At 51.4% G+C, this 15,471-nt stretch overlaps 1 protein-coding gene and 1 long non-coding RNA gene across 2 annotated transcripts in view; one reads left to right on the top strand and one right to left on the bottom strand.

Annotated features, from left to right (window-relative positions):
• Nucleotides 1–4,799: 4,799 nt before the first annotated feature.
• Mnx1 (motor neuron and pancreas homeobox 1) lies at nt 4,800–9,545 on the top strand. The gene is made up of 3 exons (XM_031379910.1): nt 4,800–5,784; nt 8,485–8,645; nt 9,138–9,545. The coding sequence occupies exons 1-3, from the start codon at nt 5,094–5,096 to the stop codon at nt 9,498–9,500; spliced, it is 1,215 nt and encodes a 404-aa protein (XP_031235770.1). The 5' UTR covers nt 4,800–5,093; the 3' UTR covers nt 9,501–9,545.
• A 4,404-nt stretch (nt 9,546–13,949) lies between these two features.
• The window catches only part of LOC116097598, a 15,117-nt gene continuing 13,595 nt past the window's right edge, over nt 13,950–15,471 (bottom strand). The window contains exon 2 of the long non-coding RNA XR_004121482.1: nt 13,950–14,198. This is a non-coding gene — a long non-coding RNA (uncharacterized LOC116097598). The remainder of the gene's footprint in view (nt 14,199–15,471) is intronic.

Raw genomic sequence — 15,471 nt, 5'->3', positions numbered from 1 at the left:
TTCAAAACAGATCCTTTCTGTGGAGGACTTACCAAGCCCTGCAGGTGGGTAGTCGAGGAGGCGGGGCGGGGAGGATGCGGGGCGGGGCGGGGAGAGGGCTGCATAGCCCACTTGGAGCCTGCTACTACACTATGAATTTGCAGTAAAATGAAGTATGATCTTGGAGCAAAAGCACAGGTTTCCTGAGAAGTCTTTCATTTCTTCTGAGGGTGCCTCTAGTTGATTAAAAGAACTGAGGTGACCTCCCTTAGCTTTGTTTCTCCTTAGGATCCATACCTAATGGCCTCTAGGATGTGTAAGAGAAATTGAAAAGGCTTTTGGCTTCCTGGGTCAGAAAGAATCCAGTGCAGAGCTGAGCTCAGGCTCTTCTCTATGTTCTAAGTACACAGTAAAACAAGCAAAAGCCCGAAACTTTGAGTAAATTTTCAAACATAGAATACTGGTATGTTGCTGGGATTTTTCAAGTTTATATCTTACTGTCTTTTTTCCTGTACCCCTACAGCCCAAGTTTGGGCTGGATTTATTATTTATTTATTTATTTATTTATAAGGAGGAATGGGGCCAGTGGGGAAGGGCAGCCAGTGAAAATGGCCTGGGGTGGACCAGGCAGTAGAGAGGTCGAAGTATGCTTTCTAAAAAGAGTGGTAGGAAATCCAAGTGTGCTCCAGAGAAGGAGGGGCTGGCAAAGAAAAGGACTGGGTAGTAGTGTCCTTGGCAAGAGCAATTCCCCTCAGGTTGGAACACTGGATCTGAAGGAGGTTGGTCTGTCGCCTTCCATGTCCAGCATTCACCCTCCCTGCTTGCTTTCTGTCCTCCCGAGCTACTTATTCAGCCTGGGAAAATACCCTCCCACACCACTGTGGGCTTGTGTCCTGGCCCTCGCTGGCCTTGCTACATCCTCCAGGCTCATTTTCCTGAAGGGAAGCCTTAAGATGTTGATGTTAGTTAACTCTCATGGAGATGGAGATTCAAAAGGGCTGAGAAGTCGATCTTTATGAACCTTTCTTCATGAGGCTGCTGTGGGCAGGGGGTTGCTTGTTTTAGTTTTGGAAACAGCCAGACAAGTGGCAGGTGTGTGGAGAGAAGCACAGGGAATGCTGCCTTCCATCCAGTCTCCCAGCCACGCTTCCAGGCTCTTAGCCTTTTTGTTAAAGGCTATTGTATTTCATACCTACTGCATTCCACTGAAAGGGGAGTGTTTGTAAGTGATCGGTAAAAGAATCAATGCTAGCCTGACTTTTGTGAACACGGGTGCATGTAGGTTTTGTCCTGAGTTCTTGTATAATGCTAGGTGTAAAAGTTGTAGATTGTAACATTTTTTGTGAGTTTTATTTATTTATTTTTTAAAGATTTATTTATTATTATAATTATAAGGACACTGTAGCTGTCTTCAGACACACCAAAAGAGGGCGTCAGATCTCATTACAGATGATTGTGAGCCACCATGTGGTTACTGAGATTTGAACTCAGGACCTTGGGAAGAGCAGTTGGTGCTCTTAACCGCTGAGCCATCTTTCCAGTACCCTATGAGTTTTATTTTTATGTTTTAATTATGTGTATGTTTGTGTCAGTTTATGGGAATGCAGGTGTCCAAAGAGGCCATAAGAGGGAGTCTAATTTCCTGAGCTGGAGTTGCAGGTGGTTGTGAGTGTGAGTGGGTGGTGGGTACCCAACTTGGGTCCTCTGCAAGAGCCACACTCACTGTTAAGCACTGAACTGTGGAGCCACTGCACCCCCTATCCCAGCATCTTATTTCCTTGTGGTTGTTTGTATAAATCAACACACCTTTCTCAGTAATAAGAGGAGGCTCAGTTGCAAGTTATATTCAGTAACTTAATGTAAGACCCAAAAGAGAGATCTTGGCTAGCTAAACACAGAGAGAAGATGACTGGAAGCTAACTGATTCAATGTACACCAGGCCTTAAGTTCCAGCCTCTTTTGGGTAGGAGAGGTCTTCCTCTCTGCTCTCCAAGAGCCTCATTTGCCCCCTGGGGCTTCTGGAGAAGGGAGCTTACCTTGAGGCACCAGATTAGGAATGCTTCTGGGACCAGACCTTTGATCTCTCAAGGATACCCTAGTAAGCCCCCAGCTCAGTCCTAGACTGCCCCAAAGCCAGCTGGGCTGGGTCAATAGACACTGGGAACAGGAAGAGACCCAGCATGCTCACTTCACACATTGTAAAACACACAAAGATCCCAGTTCCAGATAACCCCCAGTGTCTCTCCCAACACCCACCTCTCAGGATACAAGTTCCTGGGGCACTTTAATGTATTAATTTATGCTCAAACAGAAGCAGAATATATGATCATATTTAGGCCCTTTGATTTCAGAGCGTCTGTTTGGTCCAACCCCCACTTCGTCAGACAAAGAAATATATCCATCAAGTCTGGTATGCAAATTTCCCTTTCACCTAAGGGGCTCTTGATATAACCTCACTCAGCCCACAGGTGGTGGAGACTGGTGTGGGTTAGGGCCTGGTGGATTCTCAAACTCCAGACAAAGTGGGAAGAGTTTGAAAGGGATTTAGAAGCTTTTGGATCACATCCCCTACACAGCAAACAGGCAATGGGTTCCTCTATTAGGATGACTTTACTAAGGAAATCCGTGCCTAACCTCAGTAGACCTAACACTGTATCATCACCAAAACCAACCCTGGTTGTGTGGTTTAGAGAGGATTCAGGTCCAGTGAGGTCCACCCCAGGAAAATCTCATCTGCAGCCACCCTTCTCTTCCTCTTCCTCCTTCTTCTCCTCCTTTGATTGTTTGTTTTGTTGTTGTTTCAAGACAGGATTTCTCTGTGTAGCTTTTTTGATTGTTGTCCTGGAACTGGCTCTGTAGACCAGGCTGGCCTCAAACTCACAGAGATCCACTTACCTCTGCCTCCTGCACCACCAGGGTTAGGTTCTCTTGCTTCTTTGGGATTCTTAGCTGGAAAAGACCCATGGGCCTTAAACCCAAGCTTCTGTAAATGCAATGGGGTCAAGACTGAATCCTGGGGGGAGGGGAGGGGAGGTGGAGCATCCCAGCATCCTTACTGACCTTAGTTGGACTTCCAAGGTAGAAGAAGTGGCAGGGAACACCAGTTCTGCTTTGTGATGCATCTTGTCCACAGAGTCAGGTGGGATTAAGAACTAGGGCAAACACAGTTGAGAAACTCTATGGGTAGCTGATGGGAACTGTGTGGCCCCAGAAGTAAGATGGTCCTTTGGTCAAGACAGAAATGATTAAAAATCTTCCTTGTAGCATCATAACAAAGATTTAGAATGACATTTACAGAACGCACATGGAATATAGTAGGTGCTCATGGAACACAAGCATCCCTTTAACCCACTAAGAGGCAGAGCTGCGTTTTAATCACAAAGACAGCAGGTATGTACTTGGACTGTTTTCAGACTAGCTGTAGGCCTTTGCAAAGCTGTGCAGCATTTACTCCAAGATACTCCCGGCTCTCAGTTCCAGACTTTCCAGCCAGGACTACCCTGTCATAATAAAAACCCCACTCATCCCAGCAGAAGCGCGGCGTTCAATCTCTCCTGCCCCTCCCTGGGCCGTTTCCGATCTTTTATTAACCTCTCACCTGGTTTGGAAGCCAAGCTTCAGAGACCCGGAACTCCCTCCCACTACCCCCTTGTGTTTGGGGAAGATACCCGAGAATGGAACTATCGAGAAAGTCCTGTTAGTGACCGCTTGATTTCTCAACCTACCTATTGATTCGTTACATTAAAAAAAAAGCCCACTGGAAGTGCTTTTACTGTAAACATTTTATGTGTGCAGGGTGAGGTCTGGATTCACACTCTAATACCTTTCTCAGTCAGAAGCCCTTTCTTGATTTTCCTGAACACTGCCGGCAGGAGGAGGCGAGAGCCTGATGGTGGCTCCCTTAGCCTGCGGATTGGCTCAGTCTGAGGGTGCAGCCCTGGGCCAATTCCCGCAAAGCCCTTTCCCTACACCCCCAACAAGGCAAGGGTCCAATAGAACTTGGTCGTTACCTAGGTCCAGCTCAGTGGCACTAGTGCGAACGACCTTCAAGTCGATGTGCATCTCTCAGAGTTGGAAAACTGTTGTCTCTCTACTATGACTGAAGATTTGTAGGCGTCAACCTATCACACCGTATTTATACACACCGAAACCCTACAAACAAACATTTGCAGGGCAGGGAAGGGCAGATACTTTGGGGGGAAGGGCAGATAAGAAGGTTCGACCTGCTGAGGGCTAAAGACAGGGACGCAAGCCATCTTGAAGTGATCAATACTCAGGAACGCTAGAGATTTTGAGAAACCGAACAGCTTTCAGTGTGCTAAGCTCAGGGTTCCGGTTTGAGCACTTCACCGGGATGAAGGGGACTTCAGGGGTGAGGACCCACCTAGTTCCTCAGTGCAGAACATTCCACAACTCCCGCAAGGGAGCTCGAGTAGGTAGAGGAAGATGAGGCGTCGGCCTCTGGAGGAGCTAGGTGGCAGAGGGACTGGGGTGGGGGGTACTCACTGGGACCCAGGGTTACTGACGCTCGCCACTCTCTCAGCAGCGAGGAAGCAGCAAGCTTGTGTTCAGCCTCCAAACTCCTACCTGCCACCTCCCGCCACCTCCGCTGTTCACTACCCGCTGCTTAGGACCTGGGGGCGCAGGGGCGGGGCGGCAGGCTAATTGGACCGTGACAGGTGCGCCCCTTGGCCAATCGCCGGGCAGACACCCCTCCTCGGGTCCCCGCTGAGCGCGCCAATCCCAGACCGCCCTGAGCTTCAAGTGTACGGAGGGTCGCGGGTCCCCACCAAGGCGTCAGTGGCCTCGATGGAGTCGCTTAAGCGCTTGAGAGCATAGAGCCGGCGTCCCCAACCCAAACTCGCAAGAGCGCTCGCGTGGAAGTTCATACTAGTGAGTGGAGTGCGGTCCCTACGAGGACCGCAAGGAGGAGGCGCCTGGACCATGGTCGCTCTCCGCTGAGTTTCCGGCTGCGACTTTGATTATTGGGAAAAAAAAAATCGCAGTAACAATACCGGCCCCAAGGCTGGCCAACGCCACGCTCAGTCTCTGTAAGCCCGCACACGACCGCATCGCCCACCCTTGGACCCTGATCGTCAGCTCCAAGCGAGCCGATGGAAAAATCCAAAAATTTCCGCATCGACGCCTTGCTGGCCGTGGATCCCCCGCGAGCCACCTCCACGCAGAGCGCGCCTCTAGCCTTGGTCACTTCCCTCGCGGCTCCAGCGTCTGGTCCCGGCCGCGGCGGCAGCGGTGGCGGGGGGACCAGTAGCGGGGCGAGCCGCAGCTGCAGCCCCGCGTCCTCGGAGGCCACTGCAGCGCCCGGTGACCGGCTGAGAGCTGAGAGCCCGTCGCCCCCGCGTTTGCTGGCTGCACACTGCGCTCTGCTGCCCAAGCCCGGATTCCTGGGCACCGGAGGAGGCGGCGGCGCGGCGGGTGGGCCGGGCACTCCCCACCACCACGCGCACCCTGGTGCAGCCGCCGCCGCCGCTGCCGCCGCGGCTGCCGCTGCTGCCGGAGGCCTGGCACTGGGGCTGCACCCAGGGGGAGCACAGAGCGGCACGGGCCTCCCCGCACAGGCGGCTCTCTACGGACACCCGGTCTACAGTTACTCGGCGGCCGCTGCAGCGGCCGCCCTAGCGGGCCAGCACCCGGCGCTTTCCTACTCGTACCCTCAGGTGCAGGGCGCACACCCTGCGCACCCTGCCGACCCCATCAAGCTGGGTGCCGGCACCTTCCAACTAGACCAGTGGCTACGCGCGTCTACTGCGGGCATGATCCTGCCCAAGATGCCGGACTTCAGCTGTGAGTACCTGCGCCGCTACGGGCCAGTTCTCATGCGCATCCTCCTCTTTCGCACCCTCTTCCTTTTGCCCTCACCTCCCAGCGAGCTGTGGAAGCGCAGCGAAGCCTCTGTAGCTCATTCCTGGGCCTATGAGGCCTCCCGTGGACCACAGGGCGTGAAAGGAGCCGCGAATTATTAAGATGGCCACGAGCAGGCCTTGCCTTCTCTTTCTGTCTTAATGGTCAGGGAGGTTGGAGGTGTGAGGCTAAAACCTAATGATTAACCTGCAAACTGGAGAAGGAAGTGCACGGGAAGGCTAGCCTCGATTGGGACAGGTTTGGGGAGGTCACTGAAACCAGGGGACTTATCCTGAGAACACGAACTTGTTCAGGGGTTCCATTATAGGCTACGGAGAGACACATCACTGGGTCCAGAAGTAGTTCTTCCATGGCCCTTGTGAGGACTCTACCTTCCTCTGAAGGACCAGGCATTTGCGTGTCTCTGTCTCTGTCTGTCTCTGTCTCTGTCTCTGTCTCTGTCTGTCTCTGTCTCTGTCTGTCTCTGTCTCTCTCTCTGTCTCTGTCTCTGTGTGTGTGTGTGTGGGGGGTGTTGCTGAAGGTGAGGGCCCTCCCAAACAATGTCCATCCAACTAGTCGAGGGGACTGAAAATAAAAAATGCCTGGCTGGGAACTCCAGGTGCCCAACACCTTAAGGAGTTCCTGTCCAAGGTGAGGGCAAAGAAGGTCCAGTCTTCTGCATCCTCTCTGTCACTCAAGAGGAAAAACCTTGCGGGGGCGCGGGGGCAGGGCATTTCAGACTTCCCTGGCACACGCAGCATCTGTGTAGGGCATCCTGGCTCTGATTCCTGCTCTGTGCCCCACTGGGATGGGAGCAGGCTGCCTTTCCATTCAGGATGGAACAGAAGATGTATATGGCTTTCTCCTGTCAGCCGCCCAACACCCAAACAAAGAGACCCCATTGTTTCCGTCTGAGTGGGTTTGTTTAGACTGGGGAGATGCAGGCACTGGAGGGGGAAAAAAGCAAAAAGAAAAACAGAAATAAACACTTGCCAGAATTCAGATTCCTCTGCTGGAAGCGGTGGTCATGACTAAACAGAGAAAGCTAGGGCCCCAGAGAACTGCAGAAGTAGCAAGGGGGTGAGAGAATCACTGCCTGAACACTTGTTTGCTCGCAGCCACCCAGGTTTTTCCCAGCTTGGCTCCAAGAAGGCCAGCTTTGTTGATCTCAGCAAAGAGGAAAGGCTCCTATCAACATCGGTTGGGCTGCAGCTCAGACATCTCTGAAATCATTCCTATCCACTAAGTCCTGGGCAGGATCTGAACCTGGCTGAGGAACCCAGGTTTCAGATGGAAAGCTACCCACGGATGTCCACTATGGCTGGACTTCCCAGGCCTGAGAAGCAGAGTGGTCCTGAGAAGAGCTGGCCAATGATCAACAACAGGCCTCTATAACTCTGGGTTTCCTGGCTACACAAGTGGTCTCTGGGCGAGAAGGGATGTTTTTGTGGAGCCTATGATCACTTAAAATCCATGCAAGTGGGATTCCTATGCCAGCACATCCAGCTCATGATGTCTCATGGTGTGGGCATTTAAAGTATGGCCAGGTCTACATTTGGAAAAGGAAGCCGAGCCCCGGGTCCCAAAGGGCACTAAGGAATGAAGCAGAGGGTGGCTGAACATGTTCTGTTCCTGGGACTTCCCTCTCGCCTGGGAAAAGTAGCTTGGTTTTCATTAATTGGTTGTTTCCCAAATGATCCCTTCCAAGACAGCGTTTTAATTAGAGTTCTAATGTATTGTCAAGTTGGGAATTTGTAGCCTTGTTTAACTAAAGCAGGGGGCGTGGACCTTCCTATAAAGCAAATTACCCATCCCAGGGGAGCCTGAGCTCATCCCAGCCAGGGGCTGGCCTTTTTCTTTCCTTTGCTTTCTCTCTTTTATTGTCTAACACTCTTCCCACTCCTGGGAAATCAAGGGAAGTTTCATCTTGAGGTCATAAAATTCTCTGTGATGTAACCGTGCGAAATTATGTAAATAAAGCTGGACAGATCTCCCGGAACACACAGAGAGCCAGATCCACTCACAGCTCAACCTTTAATCTGAGTAATGAGAATCGTCCCAGCAGGCTTCCAGTCCTCAGCCTCTGCCTTTAGCACTAGGAGGAGGAGGGAGCTTGTCAACAGAGGCGAGGAGACACCCCGATGAATGCCTGTTTAGACTCTAGCTTCAGTCCCTATCTTTTCTTTTCTCCCTTCTTCACCGTTCCGTGCCCACGCCCCTTTTCTCTTCTGCTTTAAGATGGTGGTGGAACCAAGAGGATGGGTTCTTCTCCAGCTTGAGGTGGGAGAAGGCCCTCCATGAGAACAAGGGCGATTTGGTCTCTTGCTTGCTGCTCAGCTACCCAAGCCTTTAAACCAACTCTCTTCCTAGCAATGTTCATTCAGGTGGCCACTGCACGCAGGCAACAGGCCCTCTTTAATCAGGACTCTCAAATCATCTTTAATCATCTCAAATGAGATGAGCTCTCCACTTCAACTTGGTGTCTGAGATGTGGGCCATGGGGAGTGGGCACTGATGCTGAAGAGTCTGTAGGGTGGGCTCTGGAGGTTGCACCATGGGAGGAAAAAGGGCAGCGATGGGTGGAACACTGCCTCGCCCTCAGTGGCCAAACTTACAGAGGCCTCTTGCCCTTTCTGTCCACAGCCCAGGCGCAGTCGAACCTCTTGGGGAAGTGTCGAAGGCCTCGCACGGCCTTCACCAGTCAGCAGCTGTTGGAGCTAGAACATCAGTTCAAGCTCAACAAGTACCTGTCTCGACCCAAGCGTTTTGAGGTGGCTACCTCGCTCATGCTCACCGAGACCCAGGTGCGCGCCCAACGAACCGGAAGACGGGTGCTGATTTGGGGAACGGAGTTCTAGCTTCTTTATCTTTAGGTTGGGTATTAATTTTCAGTGGGTGAGGTTCTAGGATGCCCTGGAGATTTGGTTCATTTAAGTTGAGGAGCAGGCTGAGAATCTGTATATACAAGCTATTCTGGAGGTCTCCTTCAGGTCACATTCAAGAGGTTATTTTTCTAGAAAGGTGCGGACTTGAGAGTTTGGTGACTTGCCAGCTACCTTGGTGCCTCGGTAGACAGCATAAAACGCGCCCGGTTGGAGAGTTAGGGACACTACACCCCTGGGGTTATTGTTAAATATGGTAGATTTAGGGGCGAAGAAGTGGAGAAGTCAGCTTCTTAGTCCTCTAGTGAAGCCCCTTCTAGGGCGAGGATGGGCCGAGGGGCAAGGGTACACTCTCACCCTCCGGATTCGTGGGGATGCAGGTGGCCATTTTCTCACGCCAGATTGTGCCTACAGGTGAAGATTTGGTTCCAGAACCGCCGAATGAAATGGAAACGCAGCAAAAAGGCCAAAGAGCAGGCTGCGCAGGAGGCGGAGAAGCAGAAGGGCGGCGGCGGGGGCGCCGGCAAAGGCGGCACTGAGGAGAAGGCGGAGGAGGAGCTGCTGGGGCCTCCGGTTTCGGGGGACAAGGCTAGCGGCCGTCGCCTGCGGGACTTGCGGGACAGTGACCCGGATGAGGACGAAGATGATGAAGAAGAGGACCACTTCCCGTACAGCAATGGTGCCGGCGTCCAAGCAGCCTCATCCGACTGCTCATCTGAGGACGACTCGCCTCCCCCAAGACCAGGCGGGCCCGGACACCAACCTCTGCCCCAGTAGTTGTCCCAAGGCAGGCAGCAGGGATGCGCAAGATGGCTACTTGGGCTGCGGGAGTTCCAACCCTATCCTATGGCCTGCAGCCAGGCTGACAACCTTTCCCTGGACCATGCATCCAGGTGCGGCCTGGGGTGCAGATACTTTTTGGGCCCTCGAAGGACAGTAAGAGAGAATGAGAGAGGAGCTCCAATGTGATCTTCGTTCCTTTACATTTAATTTCGGGTAGTGTTCGCCAGAGGTGTTTGTGAGAACCTACCCTTACTAGGAGAGGCTCCTGTCTCACTTCTTCCTTCATCGGAGAAAGGGAAAATAAAAACAAAAAACCGACAGTGTTAAGTGACCTAGAAACTTAAACCCTCCTTTGGAGACAGCCATTCTGCTGAGAATTGAAAACAAAGGGAGGGAAAAGGTGTTATGCCTATGTATGGGGGGTAGTGGAGTGGGGGTGCTATGTTATGAGCATTCAGATTGCTGAAAAATCTCAGAATGGTAGTGTATTTTTGTATATTGTATTTATATATAAAGAAAGAAATGTCTACTTATGCATGCTAAATTATTATTTAGCTTCCCCATCCCCCAGGGTGGAGATGGAATGTAAAATAAATTGTTTTTGTACTAGATGAGAATGGAAAAAAAAAAACTTTAATTTTGGAAGGAGGGGGACTGAACCCAGGACCTTGTGCAAGCTAACAAGTGCTCTGCCACTAGCTTATCGCTACCCAGAAAATGCAAATCTTGTGAGGTCTGATTGTTTTGGTTGTGGGGTGATGTCTATTTCGTGATTATCAGCAAAGAGTAAAAATCAGAATGGCAAATGGGGATCAGGACCATCTCTGTACCTGGGCCCCCAAGACCGAAAGTGATCCCGGAGGCTGAAGGCACAGGAGCGGGTGGGGGCGCAGGTGTAAAATGTTGCTAAAAATATCTGAGGCCAGGTGTCAGAGCAAGCTGGGTGCCTGGCTTAAACCCTGTGTTGTGCGCGACTCTTAGAGGAGTGATTTTGTACAGTTTCTTTCCCACTTATTTGCTGGATCTTTTAGCTTCATTGGCATGGGAATATAGTATTCGAATGTTTCAGAAAATAAGCTGCCAGCAACTAAGTGTTAGTGGCATTTGGGGTCCTAGGGATCGCGGGAGCTAAGCAAACACATTTCCCAGAAAAGCGCTTAATGGCGTCGTGCAACTCATTCTCCTTTTGACCTGGGCTCCTCCGCTGGCACTATGTCCCTTGTGCTAGCCAGGAACAATTTTGTTGGATCTGTATAAATGTCTTCTGAGAGGACAGCGGCGGACAGCAAGAATGCTCCACGCCGGGCCTGCAGTGGCTCTAGGTTAATAAACCTCAGCAGCGAACGCCATCAATCACTCAGCCCCCAACCATGTGCCGTACACATGCGGGGACAAGCCTTAGGCGGGCCTCTGAGTCTTGATTCCAGCCAGAGGACAAGAGTTCATTGGGTCTGGTTTGTGCTCTGCTCCCATTTCCCATCAGCTATCTTAGTGGCCAGCCTCTGCCCGAGACCAGCAGAAGAGACGCCTCACAGTCACCCTAGTGTCTGCTTTCTGTTGGTCACTTTGTCTCCCACACCTGGGTGAGGACGAGCTGCCCCCTACTATTGCTTCTGTCCCTTCCTCGTCCCTCTCAGCTGATGAGAGTTCAGAGGAGCCTGGAGTTTCATCTGGGTTATTACAGCGGGGCCAGCGGGGCACTCCTCCATCTCAGAGCCGAGCCAGATTAATATCCTCCTGGCAGCTCATTATTACCCTGGGATCCTTCAGTAAAATCCTAGCAGGCCTAGGCGGGGCGTGGGTCTGGAAGCCAGGCAGAGCAGAAGCTGAGAGCAGCGCGTGCGACCAGGATTCTAGCAGCTTTCTGATCCAAAGACGCTTTGGGGCTAATGCGGACTGGGTTTACAACTGGCAGAGAAAATAAAGGACTGCAGGAGAGAAAATGGGAAAATCTGAAAGCAGTAGGCCAGACACACAGAGAAAAGGGGTCACCTTTTTTCTTCTTTTTAAAAAAGATGTATGTTTTTTAAAATTTCTAATACATTAGCGAGGTTCAGCCCTCAGCAATCTCTTCGTAGGCTTGCTCCACTTTTGGGGGTTACTTTCCCTCTGAGGATGGCCTTCCCAATCTTGGGGCCCTAAATTCTGAGTAAACAGAAAAGAGGAAGGCCAGAGCCAGGCATGGAAAGGCTACAACCTACCTGGGAACTCAGAGTACCCCCCAGCTCAAGGGGGAGACGCTCCCCAGGAACAAAGGCATGCGGAACGCTGAAGGAAGAAACAACCATAAGTACACCCCCTCCCATTTCAACCTACTCGGGTACAGCAGGGCAGCAAATCTTTAGTTTGGCGCGCAGATCCGCGCTAGCCTCAGTGTCTCAAGCCAGCAGTTTAATCGCGGCGGAATTTATCTCGCTAATAAATTTAATGATCAATTCGTTCTTGTCACAGTAGCTCTTCCTCAAATCAATTATAGCAAATTTAAATATAATCACTGGCTCATCCTAGCTTACTCCGGGCACGGTGCACATTCATTCAGCCTAACGAACTGCCCGGAGTCCTCCTGGCGCGCAGGGAGGGCCGCGCCCTGACCAGGCTCCTGCACTCTGGGTCACCGACTTGGCTCTGCCACCAGCAGGGGCCTCCTTGGACCTCTCCTTCGTCCACACTCTAGTCTCTGCGACCCCAGGCTAGTAGGATGGGGGTGGGAGGGCCTTGGCTTTGCAGACTTAAGATTTGGACTCCTAGAATCAAGCCAATTAGGTCTACATAGTGGGCGTCCTGAGTTCCAACCATCATTTGCAGATATCTTCAGGTGACCCAGCCCATAGCTGGCCAAGCCTAATCCTTCTATCTAAACGCCCTTCTGTAGAGTCCTGCGTTGTAAAGTCTGGGTCCAATTATAGAACCCACAACCCAAAGCTGGCGTGGGAGTCTGACCCTGAATACTGATTTCTTTAGCGATTCCATAGAACAAACTACACCAGCCTTTACAACCCTTGAGGGCAACAGAGACCATGGAGACAGTTTAGACAGATAGAGGATCTGGAAGCCCAGAGCAAGCCAAAAGTAGAGGAGATGTCCCCTGATCTTTTCACATTATCCCTCCCCTGCCCAGTGTCCAGATGGGAGTCAGTTTGCAGAGGGAAGCTTATATCTTTATGACCCATAGTGCACAGACAATAAAAACAAAAATCAGATGGGAGTCCATCACTGAAAATTTTCAAAGCCACGAAGAACACAGTAGATAAAAAGGTCCACCTAGAAAAGACATAAACCACTGCAAGCCAATGAATTAACATGGAGAATAAAGAGCTACAGTTCAATAACAACAAAAACCAAAACAACACAAGACTCACAGAGGACTTGGCTAGGAAGAGAAACACTGGTCAAACCTTTAGGATGAGAGTGCCCTAGGCAAATACAGAAGACTGTTGGTGAGGATGTGGAGGAATTTGATCTGTTGTGTTTTGGATGGTTGTCTAAAGTGGTACAGGCATTGTGGAAAACAATATAGAAGTGTCTCAAAAAAATCTAAACTGGACTGGGAATAGCTCAGCAGCAGAGTGCTTGCCTAGCATGTGTGAGGCCCTAGGTTCAATTCCCAGTGCCACCAAACAACAAAATTAAACCAAACTAAGGCATGAGCCAGAAGTCCTAGTTCTGAATATGAATCTAAAACCCTGACAGCATGCTCCGAAGGAGAAGCAAGTGCACTCACACAATTCTAGGAGGTGATTGTTTCAAAGAGGCAAGAAGTGGGAGCAGCCTAGATGTTCCACTGCAAGTCAAGTTAGGAACAAAATGTGCATGCCATGAAGGACAGAAGGAAGGCTCTGCCACATGCCTCAGTGTGGAGGAGTCCAGGTATGCACTGCCTAAGGAAACAAACCACCACAGAGAAACAAATGCTATGATGACTTCACTTCTGTAGGCACCATTTAATTAAATGTATACACATGTTTCTTTGTATGTTCATGTAAGTGCAGGCGCCCTTGGAGGGTAGAGGCAACAGACCAGATACCCTGGAACTGGAGTTACAGGCAATTATGTGAGGACTTAGGTGTGGGCTCCAAACTCTGTAAGAGCAGAAAGTGCTCTTAACCAGTGAGTCACTCCCATGGCATCATTTTAGGCCGCTCAGACTTAGAAAGTCTTCTGGTGGTTGCCAAGGGATGGAAGGAGAGGATCTAGGGCAGTAGGTTCTCAACCCCTTTGTTGGGGGAGTTGAATGACCCTTCACAGGGGTCTAATACCAGATATCCTGCCTATAAGAATTCACAACGTAGCAAAATAGCTACAAAAATAGTTTTATGGTTGGGGGACCACCACGACAAACTGTTTTAAAGTTTCACAGGTTAGGAAAGTTGAGAACCACTGATCCAGGGGGTTGTTTACAGGGTCAGAGCTTCAGTTTGGGAGAATAAAAAAGTCCTAGAGATCTTTTACCTACAAGAAACGTTTAGTTAACATTATTGTACTGAACACTTAGAAGTGGTGCTGAGGAAGATGGGGGCGTATGCCTGTCATCCTGGCACTGCAGAGGATGGCCAACCTGAGCCAGTCTGACCTACTTAGGAGAACTATATCTAAACGATGAAGCCGGTGTCAGGAGTCTGTAATCCCACCATTCTGAAGGCTCAGGCAGGAAGACTGCCAGCCGCCAGTGTGGGTTGAAGTGCATGACCCGATCTAGAAAAAAAAAAAAACGAGGTGAAGATGTGTTTTCTGTTTTCACTCCAAGCCTCTGCATTTTACTCTCCACATCCCCTAATCCCCATGTCCCTTCTCTCTTTTCATTTAAAAATTAAGGTTGGAACTCTGTAGACCTTGCAAGTCAAGCCCATTGCTTTGTCCATCGTATACCTCTCAGGAGTATCAGTTAAAGGAGCCCCAGGAGTCCTTTCCTATCGTCCAGGGTGCAGGGCTGGTCTGACAGCATCCTCCGACCGGTTCTTAGAGTCAGTCCCAGGGCTGGAGTGGGAACCATTGGAGGAGAGTGGCCCTAGAAAGCGGCCTGGGGATGTTGGAAACCTCTCCGAAGGGGCTGGGAGCATTCTTGAAAGCTTTGCAAGGTGTGGGTGCCATGAAGAATGCTCCCTGCCCCCCACTATCAAAGTCCCGCGGTTCTGTGTCTCCCTCAATAAAATTAATCCTTCGGAGGTGTGGCCTGCACCAAGAATGCTACAGTGTTCAGACTACAAGGGCGAATATGTTTTTCAGATTTGGATTTTATGGTCGGATTAAAGTTTATTTTCCATAATAGGACACCTAATAAAACGCATAAAGCCGCCCCGGGCTCCAGCTGGTGGCCTCGTTTAACACTTTCACTTCGTAAATCACATTAGGGCTCGCCAGGTGTGCTGCGCGGGCGCGCGGGGCCGGCGGTAGCAGCTCTGGTCCGCGTCCCACACCACCTCGCGTTCGCTCGCCACTCCCACCTCCCAGAATCCGCATCCAGCAGGAGGCGGCCCGGCACCGGGTTGCCAACCCACGAAGTTCCTAGCCACGCGGCCCCGCGCCGACCCCGCATTCCGCCACCCGCGCACCTGCCGCCCCTCCCCGGGTACACACGAAGTCTGACAAAGCGCGTCTCCGAGCCATTGTCCCGGGAGGCGCAGGGGCGGTGCGCAGGGTGACACCCCGCTGCGGGCGCGGCCCGGGCCAGAGCGCGGTTTACCCAGCTGGGGAGGAACAAAGGCCCGCGCCTTATCTCGCAGGCCTGCGCAACCGATTCTGGGCAGCGTCGAGCGGGGTCAGGCCCGGGGCGTTGGGCGGGACCCTAGGCTGGGGACTGCAAAACTACCTGTCCATGGGCTCCACGAAGCGGCGACCCGGGGGAGTCTTGGGCTGCTTAAGGCCAAGTCCCCAGGACCTTGTTCCGTCAGGGTGCTAAAAAAGGCCCCAGGAGCTATGGCTGCAGTGCTCGCTCTGGCCTTGGCTTTGCCCTTAGCTTGTTCCCTCC

This window comes from Mastomys coucha, unplaced genomic scaffold (genome assembly GCF_008632895.1).
Source record: "Mastomys coucha isolate ucsf_1 unplaced genomic scaffold, UCSF_Mcou_1 pScaffold19, whole genome shotgun sequence".
NCBI classification, from domain to species: Eukaryota; Metazoa; Chordata; class Mammalia; order Rodentia; family Muridae; genus Mastomys; species Mastomys coucha.
The sequence above is the reverse complement of the archived record's forward strand: the minus strand, read 5'-3'. Positions and strand labels throughout refer to the sequence as shown.

What these genes read in the sequence shown, in the direction of transcription:
- Mnx1 (XM_031379910.1), top strand. Translation starts at nt 5,094, where the DNA reads ATGGAAAAATCCAAAAATTTCCGCATCGACGCCTTGCTGGCCGTGGAT. An exon ending in CAAGATGCCGGACTTCAGCT is followed by an intron (nt 5,785 to 8,484) that starts GTGAGTACCTGC and finishes TTCTGTCCACAG; the next exon opens with CCCAGGCGCAGTCGAACCTC. An exon ending in TCATGCTCACCGAGACCCAG is followed by an intron (nt 8,646 to 9,137) that starts GTGCGCGCCCAA and finishes TTGTGCCTACAG; the next exon opens with GTGAAGATTTGGTTCCAGAA.